Here is a 22345-nt window from a genome sequence, read left to right on the forward strand (position 1 = left end):
ACCCCCCCCGGTGGCCCGCCCCCCCCCGCCCCGGTGGCCCCGCCCCTCCCCCGGCGCCCGCAGAGCCGAGCCGCGCCAGACGCTGCCGCCGTTTATTTCCGCCGCCAGGGGGCGCCCCGGCCCGGCCGCGCAGGGCACGGGCGCTTCCGGGCCCGCCCCGCCGCGCCCGTTCAGGGGCTGCCGCCGGCCCGCGCCGCGCCGTGCTTCTCGGCGAACCTCCTGCGGGAGAAAGCGCCGTCAGGCCGGGCCGGGGGCTGGCCCCGGGGCTCTGCCGATGGAGGACGCTGCCTGGGACCGCCCCCCCCCCCCCCCCCCCCCCGAAACCCGACCGGGAAGCTCCGCCGCTCGGAGAGGGGAGGGGGTGGGCAGAGAGGAGAGAACCCCGAAGGGCCGGGACCGGGGCCGGAGGGGCGAGGGGGCCGGAGGGGCGAGGGGGCCGGGCCGGGCAGCTGAGGTGACCCTCACCTCCCCCGCCGCTCCCGAGGTGCGCAGCTGGAGGCCCTCCCTGCACCAGCAACTGAGCCCCCCACACCCTGCGCTCGCTCGCATCGGACCCCCGTCTTCATTTCCAGCTCGCCTAGAGCCTAAGGAAACTCCAGTGAACCCGGTAGGCAGCGGACGCTGGTCCGGGAAAGCCGGAAGGCTAACTAAAGTCACTGCTGGGGACAAGTCCAACAGAGCACGAACCAAGCGTGGGCCGAGTCGGACCGAGCCGCAAGAGCCTGCTGGGGACTGCCAGCAGCAGCTCTGGGCCCCAAAGGGGTCACTGCCCAGCTTTCAGGATGGACGTTTCCCCGGCAAGGTTTCCCGACACGACGGTTCTCTCGAACCGCCCTGCCAGCGGAGCCCCGGCCATTCAACATCCAACAACTCCAGGCACGTTACCGGCCTGCGTCCAGAACGCTCCACCCGGGTAAGCTGAAAAGCACACGTGGGAGCAGAGCGGGCTACTGGTACGAAGCTGTAACAGTCCCCGAGCACGGGACCACAGAAACAGCCTTACACCTCAGTTTGGACAAGATACGTGCACACTCCACATCACAGAGGCAGGAAAAGGCGCCAGACCAAAGACAGAGAACAGAGAGGTGACACTGCAAGACCACCAGACTCTGTGACCACCACCCTGAACTGACAAACGCCCAGCTTCTGCCACGTCCTGCGCGCGCTGCCATTAAACGCCAGCTAGCTGGGGAACGAACCGTGCTGAAAAACGAAAATCCTCCCCCGAGAACAGGCACACCTCACTGAATCACCAGCACTTTCAGCAGCCTGGGCAGAGGGTCATATGAAAGGAAAACATTCAGCAAGCCTTGAGCTGCAAACCTTTTCGGAACTTGAAATGGCAGTGTGACAGGGGTTGCTGCCGTCACTCAGAACTTGAGACGGACATGTACCTGCTCTCGAGTCTAGGACAGTAAGGAAGGCCCTTCTTTGGAGTAAAGAAAGATGAGGAGCACAATCGCCTTTCCACCTCCTGATGGGATCCCTTCCTCCCACAGAAGTATAGAGATCACTGCTCTATAGTCAGAAGAGCCTCAGAAAAGGGACATAAAAAAGATCAGCACGCAGAAGAGCAACAAAGTCAGGTGGGGTATCCACAGGAAAGGATTTCCACCCTCTTTTCTTTGCTGTTGAACAGATCATGCCCAGTGGATCCAGCGAGAGCCCTCAGCTATCTCTGTGCTCACATTAAAAGGTCTGGGGGACAGCTCCAAAGACAGTCTAACATTCTCTATGCCATAGGACTACTCTGAGATGTAACTCCTCTAAACTGAAATGATCTTTCAGAAAAACAGACCTGTTTAAATTGAATTCTTGGTGATTAAGAGCTACCTAGAGTCACCTAGGGCTAGCCCTTTAGAAATGGGCACTTAGAATTTGCCTAGCTTCAACTTCCAACCACAGCCATCTCCTACTTTCAACAGTAGGGAGAAGCTGCTGCGGTGTCAAAAAGCCACAGGATCTCAAAGGTTTAACTGATCCCTGAGCCTCCACGATCTTCTCCTGACTCTCCCAGAGTGCTCTGGAACAAAGCTCAGTGCAACGCCTGAGTGTGACACCAGATGGGTTCTCCCCTTCACAGCGAGACCCTACAGAGCAGAGACCGATCTTGCAGCAAGCACGCCTCTTGTCACTATGGACTGAGCCAAACGCTCCATTATCTCTAGCAGCTTCTACAGCACCTTCTAAGGAGTCAGCCAGGCTCACCGGGAAACACCCAGGCACTGAGAAGCCATCATTTCTGCTGGAAGCTTATTCCACCGATTAATCCTCTTCCTTTTCAGAAACAACTACCCCATTACCTATGTAAAGTCTGCCTACAACTTCTAACCACTAGCTAGTATTCTGCTTTTATCTGCCAGACTAAACAGCCTTTCAGACTTAGCTTCCCCTCCAAACTCATTCTGAATTTTCTGTATCTTTTCTAAAAAAAGACCCAGACACCAGAACTGGACACTTGTTCCAATATTTGCCTCATCAAAACCATGCAAAGAGGTCAAACTCGCTCCCTGTTCTCTGTAATCCTCCACTTACACCAAAGAAGATTAATTGCACCGTCCCTGTCGCCAAACAGCAAACTTCTTTCTAAAATGAGTGTTCCACAGCATCAATACTAATTTCAAAGAAATCTGTAGTCCCGCAATGACTTCTATCAGTCAAATCCGTTACACCAAAGAGCCAAATGATATTTTTTTTTTTTTTGCTGAGTCCCATTCCTCAGCAACTGTGTTTCTGGCAAACAGCTTCTATCCCACCTAGTCCCCAAAACCAGAGCCCCAGTGGCAATTCAGGAGACAGAGCGCTTCCCAGGGATGAGAAGGGGCTGCATGCTTGGGACAGGCAAAGCAGACAAACATCTGCCTCCCCTCCTTCAGCCATGGTTCACTGCCTCAGCCCCGCTGTCTTGGGCCAGAGGAGAGGAACGGGAGGACACAAGGCAAAGCAAGGGCTGACCCTTGCTTGGAGCATATCCGGGTACTGCTGGGGATGGGGGTTTGGGACTCGGACAAGGGGAGGTGTGGGTAGACTCTCACCTCCTGGCATAGTCATACAACGCTCGTTTCCGCTCCTGCAAGGACAGGTGTCGCTCCACAGGGGACTTTGCAAATTGCTTTGTAGCTGGCTGGAACAGAAAGCACAAGAGCCATCAGGAGACAGTCAAACAAAGCCAGGAGACCTCCTTAGTGGCTCTGCAAGGACCCAGCATGCCAATTCGGTCTCCAGTTTAAAATGCTCCATTCCCCTGACACCATGGCTAGTCCTGAACACAGGCCATCATGCTCTGGCTGCGAGCCATCAGACCAGAGGAGACAACACAGCCACCAGAAGTACCTTGGAAGAAGGCACAGCTATGGAGCCCTGGATGCCAGAAGCAGCTGCAGCCTGGGAGGTAGACGGGGCAGGCAGGTCAGTACCAGCCTCCTTACTTTCAGGGAAGAAGGGTACTCTCCCCTCCAGCAAGTTGGCAATGGTGGTATCCACACAGCTGGTTTGGGCTGTAGGGACAAAGAGGATCTATTAGAGAGGGGGCTGCTACATCAGGACACTCGCATCCTTGCTGCCGTTGTGCTCCACAGCGCAGCAGGGACAAGGTTTCTGCTTTCAGGTATCACAGAAACTTGGCATGGAAGGTGACCCTCCGCCCCTGCTAATACCCCAGGCTTACCCAGGTCTATCCTGATGACCTCCAGAGGCACATGAGGCAGCACCTCCTTGACTCGCTGAGCCATTGCCGTGATCCGCACATCCTCAGGAGCAACGCCAGTCAGGCTGGAAGGCATCCTGGGCCTGGCTGCCAGGGGCTGGCTTGAGGCTGCAAGAGAAAGAACACTGGGCACAAGACGGTGGTCTAAAGGTGCACGGCCTTTGAGTTGCAACAGCTCCACTTTCTTTGGAATGAACTGGCATGATAAGAAAGCCAGACCTCCTACACATGACCATCATGTCTGCACTCAGGAGCGGTGGTCCTCTCCCTGCCAGCTAGCTACAACCCCCAGCCTAGAGCACACAGGCAGCCCCTGCTCCCCAGGGGGATGTCGAACATGCCTTCTCCTCTCCTTCCACGCACAAGTAACCAAGAGCAGACTGAGGCCTCCCCGAAGGCAAAGCCTAAGTGGCAGGTCTATAGTCAGGACACTACCCAGGACACCTACCTGGGGCAAAGGGGAGAACTGATGTGTGTCTCAGCCTCTTCATGTGTTCAGTTTTATCTGCTGCAGTGAGCCGTGTGGATACCACACCCAGCTCCATGGCCAAGAGCTGCAGAAATGTAGACAAGAGTCACATGTACACGACACACAACATGTATGACCCAGGCATTCCCATCTTGCAGGGGAGTGTATCAGATGTACAGGCCTGCGTGGAGCCACAGCGAGGGGAAGAGGACTGGGAACTGATTTCTCCAGGGCCTCAGTGATGCATTTCAGTGTTGCATGGAGCACATGAAAGACCAGGAGTAGGCAATATCATCCTGCCAAAACAGGCTGACAGGGAGATACAGGAACTATGAAGTACCCAGCACATAAGGGAAAGGTGGAGAAACAATTGCTTTATTTGATTTGTGGTATTATGAAAAGGGAGTGAAAGGTTTGAACTAGATGGGGAGAGCCTTGATAGCTGGCAGAAAGGATAAATGGGGGCTAGCAAATAGGCTATGGAAAAACTGAATAATTATAAGGGGCAATAAATACGGGCCAGAGTTCCCATCATACAAACACACCCATCCAGAAATGCCCTTTGCAACTCTGCTTGCACCCCACTCTCCTCTGTGACCATCCCAAATTGCAGCAGTCCTACACATCCCTCTCCCACGTCATCCTCCTACCTCCTGAACTCGGAGCGCAAAATCCTCACTCAGTTCTTCAGCTCGTCTGGGGACAGACGGCATCCACCTGAATGGGGACAACAGCACTGGGCTGACTGCTTCAGGGGCTGCTGGAGGAGCCAGCCCCATCTGGGATCAATAGTGCAATGGTGCTATCCCCACCTCAGCTCTCCCTGCTCACCCCAAATCTCTTCCCGCAAGACGAGCGTCAAACCTCAACACTAGCTTGCAGAATTAAGGGCAAGGCACGGCTCAGAAGACAAAACTGGCTCATTGAATCTTTATTAGCACTCAAGCGTAGCATGTGAAGTATCTCCTAACAAAGCTCCCAGAAAGGCCCCAAATGAGGAGACGCTGCCCTTAACATGAAAGTAGAAAACAGATCAGCAAGACTCACGCCAGATACGGCTGGGGAAAGCTACAGCACAAGACTTTTCTTTATTGAAATAACCCGACCCCTAAATTTGATGCCAAGCCCCTTCCGCTGCCTATGGACCCTTATTCCACCAAAGCTACTCGGCCAGTCTGGGCTCACCTGGGCCCTAGACAGGTGTCTGAACCACCTCTGCAATTTACAAGGGATTGCAGGGAAGAGACAGACGCTAGAGGACTGAGCTGCCTGCAGGGAATCACCCACGGGACCTGAGCGACCCTGGGGTGAGTTACAGCAGAGCAGCTAGCTTCAAAAATATAGCTGGCAAACTTGACATAAAAGCCCTGAGAGACTCCTCTCCTTCACCAACTCAACACAGGAACCAAGAGCCCTTCCACTTCAGAAGCTGGTTGAAGCTGGTCCAGAAGCTGGACCTGGCATGAACCAAATAATGCTGAACAAAGCCATGCTGAGATACCACAATGGGGGTGCGCATTAGCGCACACCAAAAGATCTCTTACTACAACGGCAAAACCGTCAGGCTCTCTGCCCACCCTAAACGCTGCCCCAAATGAAAGAGAGAGAGAGATAGTACCTTACTTGATAAACTGTGAAGGGAACAAAGAAGGTCCAGAGCAGCTCTGTAATCCAGGAGGAGTCAGCCACACTCTGGGGAAGAGAGCACAATGAGATTGCAGTCCACAAAACACAAGCTAGTCAGGTCTCCATCAGGGAAGCAGGCGGGCAGAACACAGCTAAGCCATGGCAGTGAGTAACAGATACGCGGGTAGAGAGATGTGGAGGACTGGGAAAGAAGGAATGGCAAACCCAGGGTGCAGTGAGGGCAAGCCCCAGGGCAGATTCACCTTCATTAGACTTCAACAGGCAGAGGGAGAGAGTCAAAGTTTTCACTGCTCTGAGTCGTCTTTTCCTACCACTAGGACAGCAAGATTTTCCCTCAATATCCCCACATTCCCTACTAGATTGTGCCTTTAGAAAGGACTGAAAATGCCTTTAACACCTACTAACACCTCCTTAGAACCACAAACAATCCTCCCTTATTCTGATGGGAACAGCCCATGTAATGTCTCAACTCCCATAAGCTTTCTCTCTTCATTTCCAAAGAGGCCACACTGAAGCCTTAAGCAACTCTTCTCTTTGAAGATAAATCATTAAAGGTGAGCTGTAATTTATTACTTTCTTCCTTTTTCTAAAAATTAGTAAATAACCTTTTCCATAAGAAGTACTGTGATGCCTGCCAGCAGAGAGCACTGGAACAGGCACTCCGAAGTGGTGGGCTCTCTGCCCTTCTCAACGGGACACAGCCCAGAGCAGCTGGATCATACTCAGAAGCCAGTCTGACTGTGAGCAGAAAGCTAAAGTAAAGACCTCCAGCGATTCCCCCCAATCTACACTTTTCAACGATTCTGAAGAATTTGCTACTGAATGGATGTTGTTCCTAGGATTTTTGTAGTTGGTTACTTTTATCCTGCAGTGAGCAAACTTTCCACAAGCCGGTGAGAACACCATCTCACGATCTACAGCTCACAACGTAGCTGCCTTGGCTTCTTTTACACCTGACTTCGTCCTCGACCAAAGCAGCGTGGCTCCAAGACAGACCTCGTGCCTAGTTTACTCCATGGCCTGGAAAGAGGTGCTATAAACGAGAAAAGCCCAGAAACCACAGCCACCAAGGGTAATATAAAGAAGCCTCATCTTCTGGATAAACAAATCTAAGAAACCTAAAATCAAAGGCCTTATAGTGATGCCAATAGCCAGACTTCAGTTATGCTGCCTTGTGCCACAGAACAACAGCCTCCTTCAAAATTCCAGCCGACTGGAGCTGGAGAAAATTCTTTCTTAAACCCAAATTCGGTGGTTTGCTCAGCCCACTGTTTGATATATATCACATAGGTGTCTAAGAAAGCTTTCTGTAAAGTACTGACCGAACCATTCACAGTCCTCGGAAGTTTCTGATGGTTTAAAATTACGTAAGAAATCCACCAGGATTTACTTAGCCAATGTGCATGAAGGCCAAAAAGTCCTGTTCGACCTCCGAAGGTAAAAATCTGAGCCAAGAAGTGACTATAACCAGTATCTTCAAACAGATCTGCAGTTACGTGCATGCTGTTCTCCCTAACGTTCATGAAAGAAAGGATACACAGACAAATATTCAACTTGTCACGTCTCACAGAATTTCTTGGAGGAGCCAAAACCATACAAAGATAAACAGAACAGGACAGCCCTCCCACTTCTCTGGAGTAGTCATTAAAAAATTTAAAGTATCCTCACTGTTAGAAAACTGCATCTTAATCCAAAACTGAACTTGTGCAGTACCAACATTTAGTCTCAGTACCTACAAAGACTGCTGCTGTGTGCTTTGTCAGAAAAAAAAGTGAGAATTCTCCACTCTTAAACCTCTTCTCCAACATGCAAGCAGCTGTCCACAACAATCTCTCTGTCTTTTCTCTGACAAGCTGATTTAAGCTGAGTGCCTTCAAGTGTTGTTCTCTGGATTCTGCATCATGCTTATGGCCTCCTTGAACCCTCTCTACTACTGCCCCACTTTCTTGGCAGCAGGGTTACCAAAGCTTTGCATAACATTTTAACAGTTTTCATCACTGCACACATCCAGCTAACAGTGTTCCTCACCCTGCCAGATATTCCTCTTGTTACGCACCCACAGACCACATTAGACTTACAAGTAACAGCCATTCACGGGCAGCTATCAGTAGTTCACTGGATCACAGTCAATAATCTAGGTTCTTCATTATGTACTAACCTGAACTTTACCAGCAGAGACCTCAATATTGTTACCTGCAGCTAACAGCACTAAATAGCAAAGAACTAATCCTTAACAGAATCTCACTTTAAAAATACCTGCATGCTGACGTTTTAGTATGGACAGTGATGTTTTGTGACCTGCTGGTAAGTGGCTTTAAATCTACCCACTGTGCCCTGCTACCTTAAAAAGACGGACAATAGAGAATCAACTAAAATGTCAGACAAATATGTGTCTTTTAATCAAGTAGATCCATAAATCATTATCAAGAAATAAGAAATTCAATAAAATCTCACTCTGTAAATAAGCCGAGAAGAGTTTTATTCCAACCTATTTAGCAGCGCTAGTATTACCATCATGAACTTTGCCTCTTTTCTGAAGCTAATGTTGCATCACGTTACATATCTGCATTTGGGAGACATGAGTTCAAGAACCTACTCCAGAGAGCCTTGCATAACCTTTGGCATGTCAGCCAGTCTCCACGGTGGCTGGAGCTATTCTTTCAAAGCACATTAAAAGAAGGGAGCTCACAAAGAGGAGATGAGACAGAGTGATGCTATGAAGCCAGATGGCACATTGTTAGACAGCTGAGCCACTAAAACTTTTACCAAAATTGCCAGTGTAACTAAAAGAGTATTGACTTAGTGGAAGTTCCCTGGGAAAGGCACTCAAAAAACAGCGTGAGCACTGAGAAGCTAGTCCTTGGGGTGATAGGACACGAGGCCAGGCTGCACTACCCACAGGCTTCAAAGCAGAAGCAGAATTAACGGCATCGCCAAGACCCTCACACAGTGCACGCCTCCACAACTCCTCCTTGCCCTACGTCCCTGACTCACCACAGTGATCAAAGGCCTCTGAACTTGTAGGGCAACTGGCTGTACCACATCCAAGATTGAGAACGGCCAAGAGCTGAAAAGGAAGAATTCAGCAGTGAATTACCCCAAAGCTAAAACAAAACGACGACAGCCCCGCCGCAGGAATACCCATTCCTAGTACCTGAAGCGGAGCAAGCCGGCCCGGCCATTGGTGGCAGCCTCCTCTGGGAACAGCAGCAGTGGTGGGTTTTCCCTGTGGGACGAATACACCTTCAGGGAATCCACCAGCTCTGCTCGGCTTCCTGTTACTCCCAGCTCCATGAATCCCCGTGACCAGCAGATGAAGCCAGGGGCACCATTCAACGCAGGCTGCAAGGGCAAACAAGAGTAAGGAAGAAATGCCGTCCTCCCCTCCCCTCAAGGCCTACTTTCCCAGATGACAGTGGGAGACAAAGTTCCTGCTTATTAGCAAAAATGCCTCTGGGGGCTGAGAGAACAATCTCCAGGCTAAAAGCACTAGTAGCAGAGAACACGTTACTGCTAGGCTTCAGTAACTGCTCTGGCCCCAATTCCTTAGAAATTTGATTCCTAATCTTCAGTTCAGACTATATCCTGTCTGCCAGAGAAACAAACTCCCTCCATGCCCTGGGCAACAACCGTGTTTCCCTATGTTCTCTCTAGTAGTTCCTGACATGCTTGGCAAAGGACACACTACTTCCAAGAGTTACTTTTCTCCAGGTACAGAGCAGATCTACTGCTGTTCAGGATATAGGACCAACCAACTCACTCCCAGGCACATTCAGAGCCTGTTGATTCAAGAACTGCACACATCAGGAATTTCACAAGAGTACAGGGAAAGTTACACAACCACCAGCCCAGCAGAATAACCCGAGCACCACCGCCCCACCATGCAGCTCCCCTCAGCACTCCTCTGCAGCGCAGCCGGCTGTCCACACACACAGAAGTGGCACCCAATGCTGGGGGAAAACCCCACAACCGACCCTGCTTCTGACACAGCCTATGTGAAAGGCCAAAAAAAGATAGAGGTGCTAGGATTTGCCCACTCTCTTTCAATAAAATCAATACCCACTGCAACATTTTCTGTTCCTCCTTGCCCTGTTTCTTTTTTTCATGCAGAGCCTAACAGCATGGCACTGAACCACAGAAAAAAACTCAAGGATTATGCAATCCTGGGTTAATAAATAAGAACTGAAGACGACCATGGCAACACCTAAATTCTGAAAGAGCTCTCTGTGCACTTCTGTTGGAGAGAGGTGCTTCCAGACCTGCCATGCTCAGCTCCAAGTTACTCACCGTATTACATGAGGTCAGAAGATTGATGACGTTGTGATCGAATTGTGTCACGTGGTTGGCAATATACACCCTCACACTGACATCACGAAACTGGGGATCACTTTGCCGCACAAATAAGCCCAGCACTGAGCACATCACACGTACAATAAACCTGGGAGGGGGGAAAGTGGTTTCCTCAAGTCCTGCAGTCTGAGCCACTGCTGGCTTGCACACCCAATAAACAGAACAGAGACCTGGGAGTTCGCATAACTTCAGGAAGGACACTGGTACAAAATGGAAATGATATGACAGATGTCTGGGACAGGAATTGTTGGGGGGCTGCAGTTGGGGCTGAAGGCTGCCTGCAGAGCTGTAGCTGCAGCATGAAATATGGGGCAGCAAGCCACCACAGAAAGTCTTAGCAGGATACTCAGCTGATCCAAGTGTTCCAGATCAGTCCTTGAGCACTCAAGAGGCAATTGCCAGCTTTAGCCTTGGCAGAGAAGGACACCTTCATGGGTCCTGGGGATGAAGAGTCCCAAAAGCACAGCTCCCTGTAAACCTCTGCATAAGCCAAGCTTCCTCCATGGCTAAGGACCCCAAACGGGCAAGGGCAGCCCTCCCGCTCCACGCTGCCCCACAGCACTGTCTGCACACCCCATCCCCACCCTGGGCAACAAGAGGAGCTCCACGCCATGGGGAGAGCCGGGCCCACGCACCGTCGCAGCACGCTGTCAGGCAGAGCGCAGCTGACCAGAAAGACGTGTACGCCGATGAAGACGCGCAGGACGAGCAGGCAGAGCCCCACGGGTGCGTAGAGCAGCAGGACCAGAAGCAGGAACCCATCGGTCGGAAACCTGTAGGGCCAAAGAGCAGCACAGATAGCCTGAGAATGGCTGGGATGCCTACGGGATAGACGGATCCCCAGCTGCCCGCCCGGGCCCTCCCCAGGGATCACCCTGTGTCCCCCGTTCTGCATAACCTCCCGGGCCTCCCCAGCGAGATACCCAGCCCATCCCGGGCCTCCAGGTCACACCCTGGACCCTCACCGGTCCCCCCACGGGACACCCCGACCCTTCCCACAGAGCTCCCGTGGAACACCCCTTCTCCCAGCGGACCCCCGGGGCCTCCTCCCGGGGACACCCCGGCTTCCTGCGCGGGCCTCCCCCGGGAGCCCGCGGCCCGCTCCCGCGAAACACGGGAGAGGGCCACGCGCGCCCCCCAGGCCGTCACGGCTCTCACCGGTGCGAGTCGAAGAGCCGCTCGGGGCCCGGGGCCGCAGGAGGCTCCATCCCCACCGCAGCCGGTGCTTCAGCGGCGCCCGACACCCGCCGCCATCTTCCCCCGCGGCCGCCCGCCTGGCCCGCGCGGGGCAGCCTGGGAGGCACGGCGCCTTCCCGGCGTGCACCGCGCCGCCCCCCGCCCCCCGCCGTCCCCCGCCCCGACTCTCTCCGTCTCGCCACGGGGCCTTCACGGCCGGCGACGCGGAGAGGGCGGTTGGCGGGTCCGGCGGGCCCGATGAGCTGCTCCCGCCGCAAAGCCTCCCTGCCCTCCCCCGCCGGCGGCCGCGCTACGACCGTCGGCGCGGCTGGCGGCGGGACTACAGCTCCCAGCGTGCCCCGCGGCGGACTACAGCTTCCGGCAGGCTTCCCCTCAGGACTACGACTCCCAGCGTGCCCCGCGGCGGGGCCGCGCCTCCCGGCGGGCCTGGCGGGGCGGGACTTCAGCTCCCAGCGTGCCCCGCGGGCGGGCACCGGAGCAGCATGGCGGCGCTGGCGCGGTGGTCGCGCGTCCCGCTGCGGCCGGGCGCGGTGCGGTGGTGCCGGGCGCTGTGCGGGGCCACCGAGGCCCGTCCTCCGCCCCCGCCGCCTCCTCCCTGTCCCCCTCCTCCTCCTTCCGCCGGGGGCCGGGCGCTGGCGGCGGCGCTGGGGGCCGGGGCGGCGGCGCTGGTGCTGCTGTGGGCCCGGGAGGGCGAGGGCCGCCGGCCCGCGCTGCCCGCGCTGCGCGCCGCCGTGCCCGCCCCGCCGCCGCCCGCCTCGCCCCGCGCCGCCTTCAACTTCATCGCCGACGTGGTGGAGAAGACGGCGCCCGCGCTGGTCTACGTGGAGATCGTGGGCAGGTACCGGCACCGGGCGGCCGCCCCCGGCCCGGTCCGCGGCCCCCTGCGGAACCGGCGTCCCCGCTACCCGACGGGGAGCTTTCCCTCTTGACCCTGTCCCGGTCCCCTCCCGCTCTGTCCTTCCGAGAAGGGTCTGGTCCCGTCCTCCCCACACCCCCCAGGGAGGGATCCCCCGATCCTCCCCGCTCCCTCGGCTGCACAGCCCCCCCACCCCAGGCTCCCTGCACAGTGCAGCCCCCTGCCCCGGCCACCTCCGGGGCCTCCGCTGGCCTCTCCCGCGGCCGCCCCGTCTTGCATCCCAGCCAGCCTGAACCAGGCACGGCATCCGGGTGGGGTCCCACAAGTGCCGCAGGAGGGATGGATCCGTCCCCTTGCCCCGCTGCCCGCACACACAGCCGGCATGTGGTCAGCCTTCACCACAGGGACACGCCGCTGCCGCACTGCCACCTTCTTGTCCTCTGGGACTGTTTTGGCGAAGCTGCCTTCTAGGCAGCGGCCCCAGGCTGTCCTGTGGCGCGGGGTTGCTCTGTCCCAGGAGCACGACTTTGCGTTTACCTTTGAACTCCATAATGTTCCTGCCATCCCGTGTCTCCAGCCTGTTAAGGCACCTCTGAATAGTATCTCTGCCCTTCGGCTTGTTGACTGCTCCCTCCAATGTGGTGTCACCTGCAGGCTTGCTGAGTGTGTGTAGCGTCTCATCCTCCAGTTCATGAACATGAAAGGTGTTAAATGGCGTTGGCCCTTCTCTCGGTTCCTGAGGCATGGTGTTAGTAGCTGACCACCAGCTGGACTTGGGCCCTAGTGGTCCAGCCAATTTTCTGCTCACCTGGTCTGATTATCAGCTCACGTCACCCACGTGGCTAGAAGGGTACCACGGCAGACCATGCTGAAAGCCTGCTTAGGGTAAACAATATCTACTGCTCACCCCTTATCTGCACAGTCACTCGTCTGACCGCAGAAGCCAGCCAGGTTGGTCAGCCATGATTTGGCATTGGTAAGTCTGTGCTGGCTGCTCTCAGTCCCCTTCTTCTGTGCTGTGTGGAAGGAAGTGGTTTCTGGGAGCGTTTGCTCCGTAACTTTCCCAGAGACGGGGGCGAAGTTGACTGACCTGCAATGTTCAGGACCCTCTTTCTTGGCAATTTTGCAGGCTGGTGTGATGTTTGCCTTTTTCCAGCCATCAGGAGCCCCCGTTTACCACTGTGACGCTTGAGCCCTCACAGGGACATCAGCCATCCCCCTTGTGTATATCCTGTCTGGTGCCATGGACTCATGCGTGTCCAGCTGGCTTCAGCGATCCCTCCCTTGATCTTCTTCTGTGTAATGCTGCATTCCGACAGACTGCCTCAGGGCACAGGGACTTGGGAGGCCCAAGGAGCAAGGCAAAAAGGCACCCATCACCTCAGCCCTTTCTGTGTCCTGTGTCACTAGGTCCCTTCCCCCACTCAGCACCAGGCCTTCCCGTAGAGGTCAGGGTGATTGACGTCCCCTGTGGGGACCAGGGCCTGCAGTCATAAGTCTTCCTCTAGCTGTCTAAAGAAGATGTACCCATCACCTCCCAAGTCGTTATTACCTGCTCTGAGGCAAGGCTCTGTGTGTTCAGGCTACTTCATTGTGCAGATCACAACCTCTTCTACTTAGCTCCTTGCTGCTCTTTCCCAAAGAGCCTGCGCCATTTATTGCAGCTCTCCATTCATGTAAACTTCCCACCATGCCTCTGTAGTCCCAGTGGGATCACACCTTTGCAGTTGTGCACGGACTCCTGATTCCTGCTTGTTCCCCTGTTGCGTGTGTGTTTGTCCAGGCTCTTGAAATGGGGACCGTTCATGGGGAAGTGAAGGAGCCTCCCCCAGCATGCTGTTTCCCAGACATCCTCACTGTCTCCTGCTTTTTTCCAGGCCTGCCAGTCTGGGCCACCCGGTCTGCCTGGCCCCTGCCTGCCCTCCCTCCCCAGAGTCCCCACCAGTCCCCTTAGGGTCACTTGCCACCCCTTCCTGACCTGTGCCCACCTTGCAGGCATCCCTTTTCAGGCCGTGATGTGCCCATCTCTAACGGCTCGGGTTTTCTGGTGTCTCCGGATGGGCTTATTGTGACCAACGCACACGTGGTGGCAAACCGGCGGCGCGTGCGGGTGAAGCTGGCCAGCGGCGAGCAGTATGACGCCGTGGTGCAGGACGTGGACCAGGTTGCAGACATTGCTACCATCAAGATCAAGCCTAAGGTGCACATTGCGGTTGTGGAGACGCTCCCTTCGTTCCCTCCCATCCGCTCACCATCCTCCTCTCTTCCAGCATCCGCTGCCCACCCTGCCCCTTGGGCGTTCCTCCGAGGTGCGGCAGGGAGAGTTCGTGGTGGCCATGGGCAGCCCGTTCGCCCTGCAGAACACCATCACCTCTGGCATCGTCAGCTCTGCCCAGCGGGGCAGCCGGGAGCTGGGCCTGACCGCCTCTGACATGGAGTACATCCAGACTGATGCTGCTATCGATGTAAGGGGAGCTTGCGGTGCACGGCGGGTTGGCACCTCATCCCGGCTGCCCTCTTTGGGGAGGGGGGAGCTGGGGAAGGGCTGTGGGTGCCGTGAGGTCAGAGGAGGCGGACACAGAGCACTGGGAGATGAAGGGATTCTGGCCGGTCACCTGGGCGCTGGCTGTGTTTCTCGGCCTGACCCTGTTTTCTGGACTCTGCCTCCCTGCCGCGGGTCCTGCTGTGTGAGGATGGTGCTTTCATGGCCTGTTTACTGCTCTCTCCTCTGCTGCAGTTTGGGAACTCCGGGGGCCCCCTCGTCAACTTGGTAAGTTCTCCTGCTTGCACCTTCGCTGGCCGGGGCAGAAGTGTGCCACATGCCCTTCAGTCTGTGCCCCCTGGGGCTTGGTGCTGGGAGGGAGGGACGGTGTGTGGTCCAGGCTCCTTGGGAGGAGGAGCAGGGGGTCGGCCCAGCGTGGGAGCCCTGTGCAGCATCTGTTTCAGGGAGGCTGAACTGGTGGGACTCTGGTGAGGCCGGCTTGGCTGATGCTGGCAGGGCAGAGGGAGGGGCTGCGTGGGACGCAGCCCGTGGGACCAGTCCCCACCCAACCTCAGCAGGGTTGGGCAGGCAGCAGAAGCAGCAGGCTGGGAAGGGATGGGCGCACAGGCGAGACTCCAGGCTTGCACAGTAGTTCCCCTCCTCTCCCCAGCGATGCAGGCTGGATAGCAGAGAGTCTTTTCCCCTGCAGGATGGCGAAGTGATTGGGGTGAACACTATGAAGGTGACATCAGGCATCTCTTTTGCCATCCCCTCAGACCGGCTGCGGAAGTTCCTGGAAAAGGAGGAGCAGCGCAAAAGTGAGTTGGGTGCCTCCCTGCTCAGGTATTGGGAGAAGGAGGAGGATGAAAGAGGGAAGCTCTGGCACAGCTGGGCTCCCTCTGAGAGAAGGGCAAGCAGAGCGGGAGAAAGAGTCTTTGGGGGTAAGAAGATGCTCTCATCCGGCATGAAACTCCCCTCTGCCATGGGAAAGCTGTGCTGCTACTTCCCTGCCCACAGGGGCCTAACAAACTGTAAGGAGGATGCTGGCCTGCATTTGCTGCAGATAAAGACTTTTAAAGTGTCTCAAGTAGCTTGCACGTAAGTCCCCAGGAGTAGGTGAGGATTTTTTTTTTTTTTTTTTTTTATTAGATCTCAGCATGTGGGGAAAAAAGGGAAAGGATGACCTGGAAACTGGAGGCTGCTTAGCCTTGTGTGTACTAATGGAAATGCAGGTGCAGGATTCAGCTGTATCATAAAGGACAAGTAGTTAATTTAGTCATGTAGAACATCGCCTCTTTTTGTTCCTTTGTGATAATTTATTTAACGCAGACTCTTGCTATCTGGTTCTCATGTTGACATCATGCAGTGATATTCTCAGTCAAAAAATGACAACTCAAACCAGGAAAACAAACTATGCAGTAGCTATAAAGCTCTAACTGGTAAAGGGAACTTAAATAAGCTGTTGGTAGGGAATCAGAATGACTCCCTCTGCACGATGTCTGCCTTGAGGTGTGTGGGCTTTGTGACTTGTCTGGCTCAGCCCAGCACCATTTTGAGTGCCTGTCTGTTTTCAGCCTTGTCATTTGATGTCCTTTCCTTCGACAGGCTCTTGGTTTGGCAATGCAGAGACAAAGCGCCGTTACATAGGGGTAATGATGTTGACTCTTACACCAAGGTATGTGTTCTAAGGTCGGGGGCCAATAAACTGGTCTTGTTGGGGCATGGTGACTGTGTGATGGGATCTTCCAAACTAAGTGAGAGTGCCTGTTTTTGGGAGGATTGTCTTCACACCTTAAGCATTCACTCTCAAATCTCTTTGTGCTCGTGTTGTGTTTAGGCTCTAGGCTGTGTCAGAGGAAAATTAGAAGCTTGCAAGTTTCTACACTTGTGGCAGAATCGGTCAGCAGATAAAGAGTCCCTGAACCTACCCCCCAGAGTGCCAGATCAGTCTATAATTGTCATTGGGAGGAGTTTGATAAAGAGCCCTTGCAACATAGCATGAATGAAAAGCCACCAGAAATATTGTGTAATTAATAGATACACAATGTGCCAAATGAAAGTTGTGATGAAACAGTTGGGCGAGTTGTACTCTCTGGGAGGAGGGATCTACCAAGTGAATTGCTGTGATGCAGAAACAGTTCTAGAATGTGGGACTTTCAGAATAAGAAATGGCAAGTTTGCCTGCAGTAGAGTTGGCTGAGGGAGGAGGTAACTGGGTAGGAGAGCAGGCTGCGAGCCCTGGGAGGCAATTGCTGCAGGAGCTATACCTGAACGCATGCCAGCAGCCTCCTAGATGCAGCAAGTGCACATGTTAGGAGTGGACCTGCACTCTCACCTCTGAGAGCAGTTCTCCTTTTCAAGGACAGAGTGCCTGCTCCGGTTCTTTGGCTCTTGCAGCCATCTTTCATGAGACCTTCAACTGACTCTTGGGGCTCAGCGTGCTAGTGGGGTTGGTGGTTGTAGTGTGCTTGGCAGAAACACCTTTCAGGGCAGTGCTCTGCCCTTCCTACATCTCTTGTGGCTCCTGTGTGTTGGTTGAGTTTGTGGGCTGCCTGCACCTCTGGACACCATGAGCAGTTTCTGGGGTTCCTGCCTGGGACACAAACAGAGAAGCAGATGCTCTGTGCCTCCTGAGATTCAAGGCGGTGCGGTGGGTGGGGGAACACTGTCAGCATCGCTGGCATGCCCCATAGATGCCCACATGCCCAGCAGATGGTGCTGGTACTCAAAACCTGTGGGATGTGGGAGCCCAACCTCCTCCTCCTTCACTGGACAGGCATGCAGGACGAAGTCTGTCAGGGAAGAAGCGTGAAATGCTTAGGACGTGGCTCCTCAGAAGCGGGTCCAGCTTCAGCAGAGCCAGTGAGCAGTCTGGCAGCTGGTCCTGGGAAACCGTCTGACTGCAAAGCTTGTTTGTGCCCCGTTGCTGGGAAGATCTCCCAACGAGGGATTGCTTGCCTTGGAATTGGGTGGTTGCACTGTCTGAACATGCTCATTTGAAAGGCCAGAAACTTGCCCTAGCACAGGAATAAGGAGGAGCTGCATGTTGGGTACAGGCTCCTCGGCATCCTGGTCCTGCTGCACAGATTGTCTGGCAGGCAAGAGCTTCCTGAGACACCAAGCCTTTGCTCTGCTACCCGAAGGAAGCGGAGGTGTGCCAATGGCTTTGAGCTCAGCTGTAGTGGAGCTCATAGGTACCCTTGCCTTGGCCACAAAAAGCCAGGGGAAGAGACAGGGCCCTGGCTAGCGCAGCCCTCTGCAGTCATCTTACAGCATGGAGCAAGTAGGGACTGAGCAAAGGACTTGAAAATGGCAAAGGAAAGAGACGCTGATTATTTGGAACAGGTTGTACATGAAACTGCTGCTGGGGTGTGTCGATGGTCAGGGCTGTTACTAGAGGGACGTCCAAAACATGGGTTGGTTCTTCATGCAATGTGTGCTAGAATTTGCTGATGTTGTAGGGTTCAAAAGACCAACTAGAAAACTTTACAGAAGAAAAATCTTACTGGCTTTCAAATGCGAAGATGGAGTGTTACAGCTCGGGAGCTTCTTCAGCCAGGCAGCAGGAGGTCATAGGCATCTGGAGAGCTCTCTCATCTGCAGCTGGCATTGTAAGTGATAGGGTGCTGGGGAAGATGGACCCCTCATCTGACTGACCTGCGGGCTGGGTCTGGCTGGGATGGAGTCATTTTCTTCATAGCAGCCCACATGGTGCTGTGTGTTAGATCTGTCACCAAAACCGGTGGTAACACACAGATGTTTTAGCTGTTGCTGAACAGTGCTTACTCAGCGTCAAGGCCTGCCCTGTTCCTCAGTTGGCACCCCCCCAGGGAGGGGGCTGGGAGGGGACAGTTGACCTGAACTGACCATGCTGTATGACATCATGCTCAGCAATAAAACTGAGGGGAGTTTTTCCAGGGTAGCCAGTGCTCAGGAATTGGCTGGACATCAGTCTGCTGGTGGGAGGTGGTCAGTGAGTGCCTTTACATCACTTGCCTTTTTTTCTTTTTTTTCTCCTTTTTTTTTTCTTTTCTTTTCTTTTCTTTCTTTGCCTGTTGAACTATCTTTATCAAGACCCACAAGTTTTCTTGCTTTTGCCCTTCAAATAGTTTCCCACATCCTGCTGGGGGAGTGACCAAGCAACTGGGTGGAGACTTACCTGCCAGCCTGGCTTAACAACCCATGGCAATCAGTGCAGCCACACTTAGTGCTGTGTAGCCTAAAATCATGTATTTACTACGTTAGTACAGAGACCTGCTTAAGGGCATGTATTGTTCAGCTTTAATGACTGAGGCAAAGAAGCAGACTTGACTTAGTAAACATGCAGACCACATCAAATCTGTAGTTCTATCAGTAGTGCCCAGTGACAGGACAAGAGGCAACAGGCAAAAGCTGAAACATGTGAGATTCCATCTGAACACAAGAAATCACTTTTTTACTGTGAGGAGGGTGGTCAAAGCCTGGCACAGGTTGCCTGGAGAGGTTGGAGAGTCTCCAACCTTGGAGATACTCAAAACCTGACTGGACACAGTCCTGGGCAACCTGCTCCGACTGAACCCACTTAAGCTGGGGGGTTGGGATAGATGATCTCAAGACGTCCCTTCCAACCTCAACCATGCTGTGATCCTGTGAAATCAAGAAGGGATAGCAGCTTGCAAAGGTCTGTGAAAAGGTACAGTAGAGTTCAGCAAGGACCGTTGCGAAGTGGGGAGCCATAACTGACTGACTGAACCTGATGAGGAGCAAGGAGCTGGGCAGAGAGACCGTGAGAATTTCTGGGCATGCACTGGATCAGAGCTGATGCACAGTGTGTGAGGGAAGAATGCTGTTTACGTGATACACAGTCCCTCCACTCTGGTGAGATCCAGCTGGAGCGCTGTGTCCAGTTCTGGATGCTTTCAGGAGGGGTGAGGAGCAGTTGGAGAGAGTCCAAAGAGGAGCAGTGAGAGGTGCAGAACTTAAGCTAGGTTTAGAAAACCTAACCTGTGGGAAGATTGGAGGAACTGGGATCATTTAGTCTATAGACTCCGGAGGAGAGATGTGGGTATACCTCTGCTTGACACGTCTGGCAAAAAGAGGGGGCATAGCTTTTGTTATGTGTCCTACCCACCAAAGGCAGAGAAGTGAAACTGCAGCAGGGGAGGGGTAGATCTGATACCAGGAAGGGTGGTCTGATGTGGGGCTGCTCAGACAGGGGATGTGCATCACCAGCAGCTGTGATCTGGCTGGCAGCTCTAGTAGTTTGCAGCTCTCCCTGGCGTAGTTAGGACTTTCGTCCTCTAGTTTTTGACGGAGAGATGGTGGTGTTTGGATGCCCCTGGGCTTTGCAGCTGGTTGCTTGTGCTTAGCAGCGTGCAGGGATGCAGGAGGAGAGGTTCTGCGCTGTGGTCTCCAAGCCTGTGCAGCCATGGTGGGGTGGGAGCCCTGCTTGCATCCCAGCTCCTTATCTAATGCTGATTTTCCCTCTGCAGCATCCTGGCTGAGCTGAAGCTGCGTGACCCCAGCTTCCCCGATGTCTCCCATGGAGTGCTAATCCACAAGGTGATCATTGGCTCCCCAGCCCATCAGTAAGTGCTGCCCTGTGCCTTGGGGGGTGGCATGAGAGAGCAACTACGCAGGATGAGATGTATTTAGCTCTGAGTGGTTTGCTCCAGAGCAGCAGGGCTTGGGCCCTGCAGCTGTCAGTCTGCAGCAGAAACCAACTGGTGACCCTTGCCCAGGCTTGGTGTCCAGTTGGCCAAGGTACCTGTGTGGCTGGAGGAACGCCTGGTGCAGCAGCCCAAGCCTCCTGTAGCGCCTGGCTCTCCTTCCTTCTGGGAAGATGAAGCTGAGTGTCTGCTTCGCCCACTGTGCACTTCTGTCATCGTTCTCCCCACAGGGCAGGGATGAAGGCAGGTGACGTCGTGCTGGAGATCAACGGGCAGGCATCGCGCCGTGCGGAGGATGTGTACGAGGCAGTACGGACGCAGCAGAGCCTGGCCTTGCTGGTGCGGCGTGGCTACGACACTTTGCTGGTGAGCGTTGTCCCTGAGGTCACGGAGTAGTGGTGCTGTCGCACAGGCCGCTGCAGGTGCTGGCTGGCGGTGCTGGCCGAGAGCCGAGGACGTGGGACTGAGCTGCGTCTGTGCGCCCGTCAGGGAGAGACTGAGAGCTTGTGAGGGACTGGAAGAGGCCAGGCAGAGGGGCCCGGCCCGGTGCTTGGGTGGACTCATGGTGCAACTGTTCCCCTCTGTACTCAAATAAAGCGCTTTTCTAGGGACCCCCCAGTGCCACGTGGCCTCTTTCCCATGGCAGCGGCAGTTGCCTAGTGGAGTCTGGGCTGTGTGGGACCCTGCCCCTCCTGTCAGTCCTCACGAGTCCTTCCAGCTGGGGAGGAGCACGCTGGCTGTGCCTACAGGGACCTCCTCCGTGTTAGATAGAGGTGTCCTACCACCCACTTGGTACCCGCACAGGCTGGAATCCGACTCCTCCGTCTGTAACACGCGGGCACGCGTTGAGCGGTGGCTCGTGAGGCCACCTCCTCTGCGAGTGAGAGCAACTCTGGAGCTGCTCCAGGGCAGGCTTTGCCAGGGCAGCTCTCCCTGCCTCCCTGGTGAGCCAGCTGAGGTGGTCCTCGGCAGCGCTTGCTGCTGAGGCTGTGCCCACAAGGCCAGAGGGAGATGGCAGATGAACGTCTGGTCAAATTGCTTCCACTGGGAGCATTGCAAATGCTCTAAGGTCTGCATCCACATCTGCACCTGAGAAGCAGCTTTCCAGGCCGTGGTGAAAGGGGTATTGATGCTGGACTCTGACATGGCCAGGGCAGTGTCTCCCTGGCCCTGATGTTCAGGAGAGCCGAAGGTGGGAGCCTGTGCCAGGGCTATGCGTACCTCCTTGGTGCTGCCTGTCCCTCCCCCAGCCCAGTGTCTGTCGGTGCTGGAGCACTGCTCTCCCACGCACACAGCCTGGCCCCTGGGGACAGTTGGGGCCCTCCCTGTGCTCTGCAGCTGGTGGCCGAAAGCCCAGCCGGCCCTTCTGGGAAGGAGCAGCTCCGTCTGTTCCTCGCCTTCCTGGAAGAGCCCCTGCTCCGCTCCGGCCCCTGCCAGAGGCTGCGGGAGGCAGGCAGCTCTGCAGCAAGGGCTGCTTTGAGGGGCTGTGTCCTGCCCATCTCCAGCAGGAGGAATGCGCGTGTCGAGCCAGGCCCTGCCCGTGACAGGGCTTCCGAGCCCTCGCCCCTGCCTGTTATTTTTAGAAGATGAAAGAAGCATAGTTCCTTGGGGGTGCTGTGGCGAAGGGCGGCTCTGAGCTGCTGCTCCCCCCCCTGCGCTCCTCCTGCCCCAGAGAACAGGCCTCCTTTCAGGCGGCCCTGGCCTCGCCAGAGGAATTTGCTCCCCTGGCAAGCCCCAGCCAGCTGCTCGCAGGGGAAATAGCTGAGACGCCGGGCGGTGTTTCTCACATAGCTGCTCCGGCTGCGCTGACCGCAGTGCTTTCCATTGCCTGGAGCCAGGGCCTGCCCCAGCCCAGCCACCGGCTGCCCCTCTCCTCCTCCCTGGGCACCGGGAAGAGCAGTCTGTCCCCCAGCAATGTGGAGGTGGCTGAAGCTGCCTCTCCGTGCTGCTCTCTGCTGTAGATGGGACCAGAGTGTGTGGCTGAGGTGCG

General features: G+C 55.1%; 2 protein-coding genes across 4 annotated transcripts; one reads left to right on the top strand and one right to left on the bottom strand.

Annotated features, from left to right (window-relative positions):
- Positions 1 to 78: 78 nt before the first annotated feature.
- AUP1 (AUP1 lipid droplet regulating VLDL assembly factor) lies at positions 79 to 11469 on the bottom strand. 3 transcript variants are annotated; one of them, XM_052780975.1, is made up of 12 exons: positions 11331 to 11469; positions 10808 to 10945; positions 10110 to 10260; positions 8977 to 9164; positions 8817 to 8889; positions 5794 to 5867; positions 4826 to 4892; positions 4155 to 4260; positions 3668 to 3814; positions 3334 to 3497; positions 3036 to 3124; positions 79 to 219 (listed from the first exon to the last, which is right to left on the bottom strand). In XM_052780975.1, exons 1-12 carry the CDS (start codon positions 11378 to 11380, stop codon positions 171 to 173), a joined length of 1296 nt encoding a protein of 431 aa, XP_052636935.1. In that variant the 5' UTR covers positions 11381 to 11469; the 3' UTR covers positions 79 to 170. The 3 variants fall into 3 exon arrangements, with proteins under 3 accessions (XP_052636935.1, XP_052636936.1, XP_052636937.1); XM_052780976.1 differs by lacking the exon at positions 4826 to 4892 and having other exon boundaries at positions 5799 to 5867; XM_052780977.1 differs by lacking the exons at positions 4826 to 4892; positions 5794 to 5867.
- Positions 11470 to 11812: 343 nt separating this feature from the next.
- HTRA2 (HtrA serine peptidase 2) lies at positions 11813 to 20966 on the top strand. Its single transcript, XM_052780982.1, has 8 exons — positions 11813 to 12207; positions 14221 to 14425; positions 14496 to 14690; positions 14963 to 14995; positions 15417 to 15525; positions 16313 to 16382; positions 20179 to 20274; positions 20586 to 20966. Exons 1-8 carry the CDS (start codon positions 11852 to 11854, stop codon positions 20749 to 20751), a joined length of 1230 nt encoding a protein of 409 aa, XP_052636942.1. The 5' UTR covers positions 11813 to 11851; the 3' UTR covers positions 20752 to 20966.
- The last annotated feature ends 1379 nt before the right edge of the window (positions 20967 to 22345 follow it).

This window comes from Harpia harpyja, chromosome 2 (genome assembly GCF_026419915.1).
Source record: "Harpia harpyja isolate bHarHar1 chromosome 2, bHarHar1 primary haplotype, whole genome shotgun sequence".
Classification (NCBI taxonomy): Eukaryota; Metazoa; Chordata; class Aves; order Accipitriformes; family Accipitridae; genus Harpia; species Harpia harpyja.

Coding starts and splice junctions, on each gene's coding strand:
- AUP1 (XM_052780975.1), bottom strand. CDS start 11,380: ATGGAGCCTCCTGCGGCCCCGGGCCCCGAGCGGCTCTTCGACTCGCAC. Junction 10,946..11,330: donor CGGCTCTTCGACTCGCACCG/GTGAGAGCCGTG, acceptor TTGGCCCTACAG/GTTTCCGACCGATGGGTTCC. Junction 8,890..8,976: donor GCCGGCTTGCTCCGCTTCAG/GTACTAGGAATG, acceptor CTTCCTTTTCAG/CTCTTGGCCGTTCTCAATCT.
- HTRA2 (XM_052780982.1), top strand. CDS start 11,852: ATGGCGGCGCTGGCGCGGTGGTCGCGCGTCCCGCTGCGGCCGGGCGCG. Junction 16,383..20,178: donor ATGTTGACTCTTACACCAAG/GTATGTGTTCTA, acceptor TTCCCTCTGCAG/CATCCTGGCTGAGCTGAAGC. Junction 20,275..20,585: donor ATTGGCTCCCCAGCCCATCA/GTAAGTGCTGCC, acceptor TTCTCCCCACAG/GGCAGGGATGAAGGCAGGTG.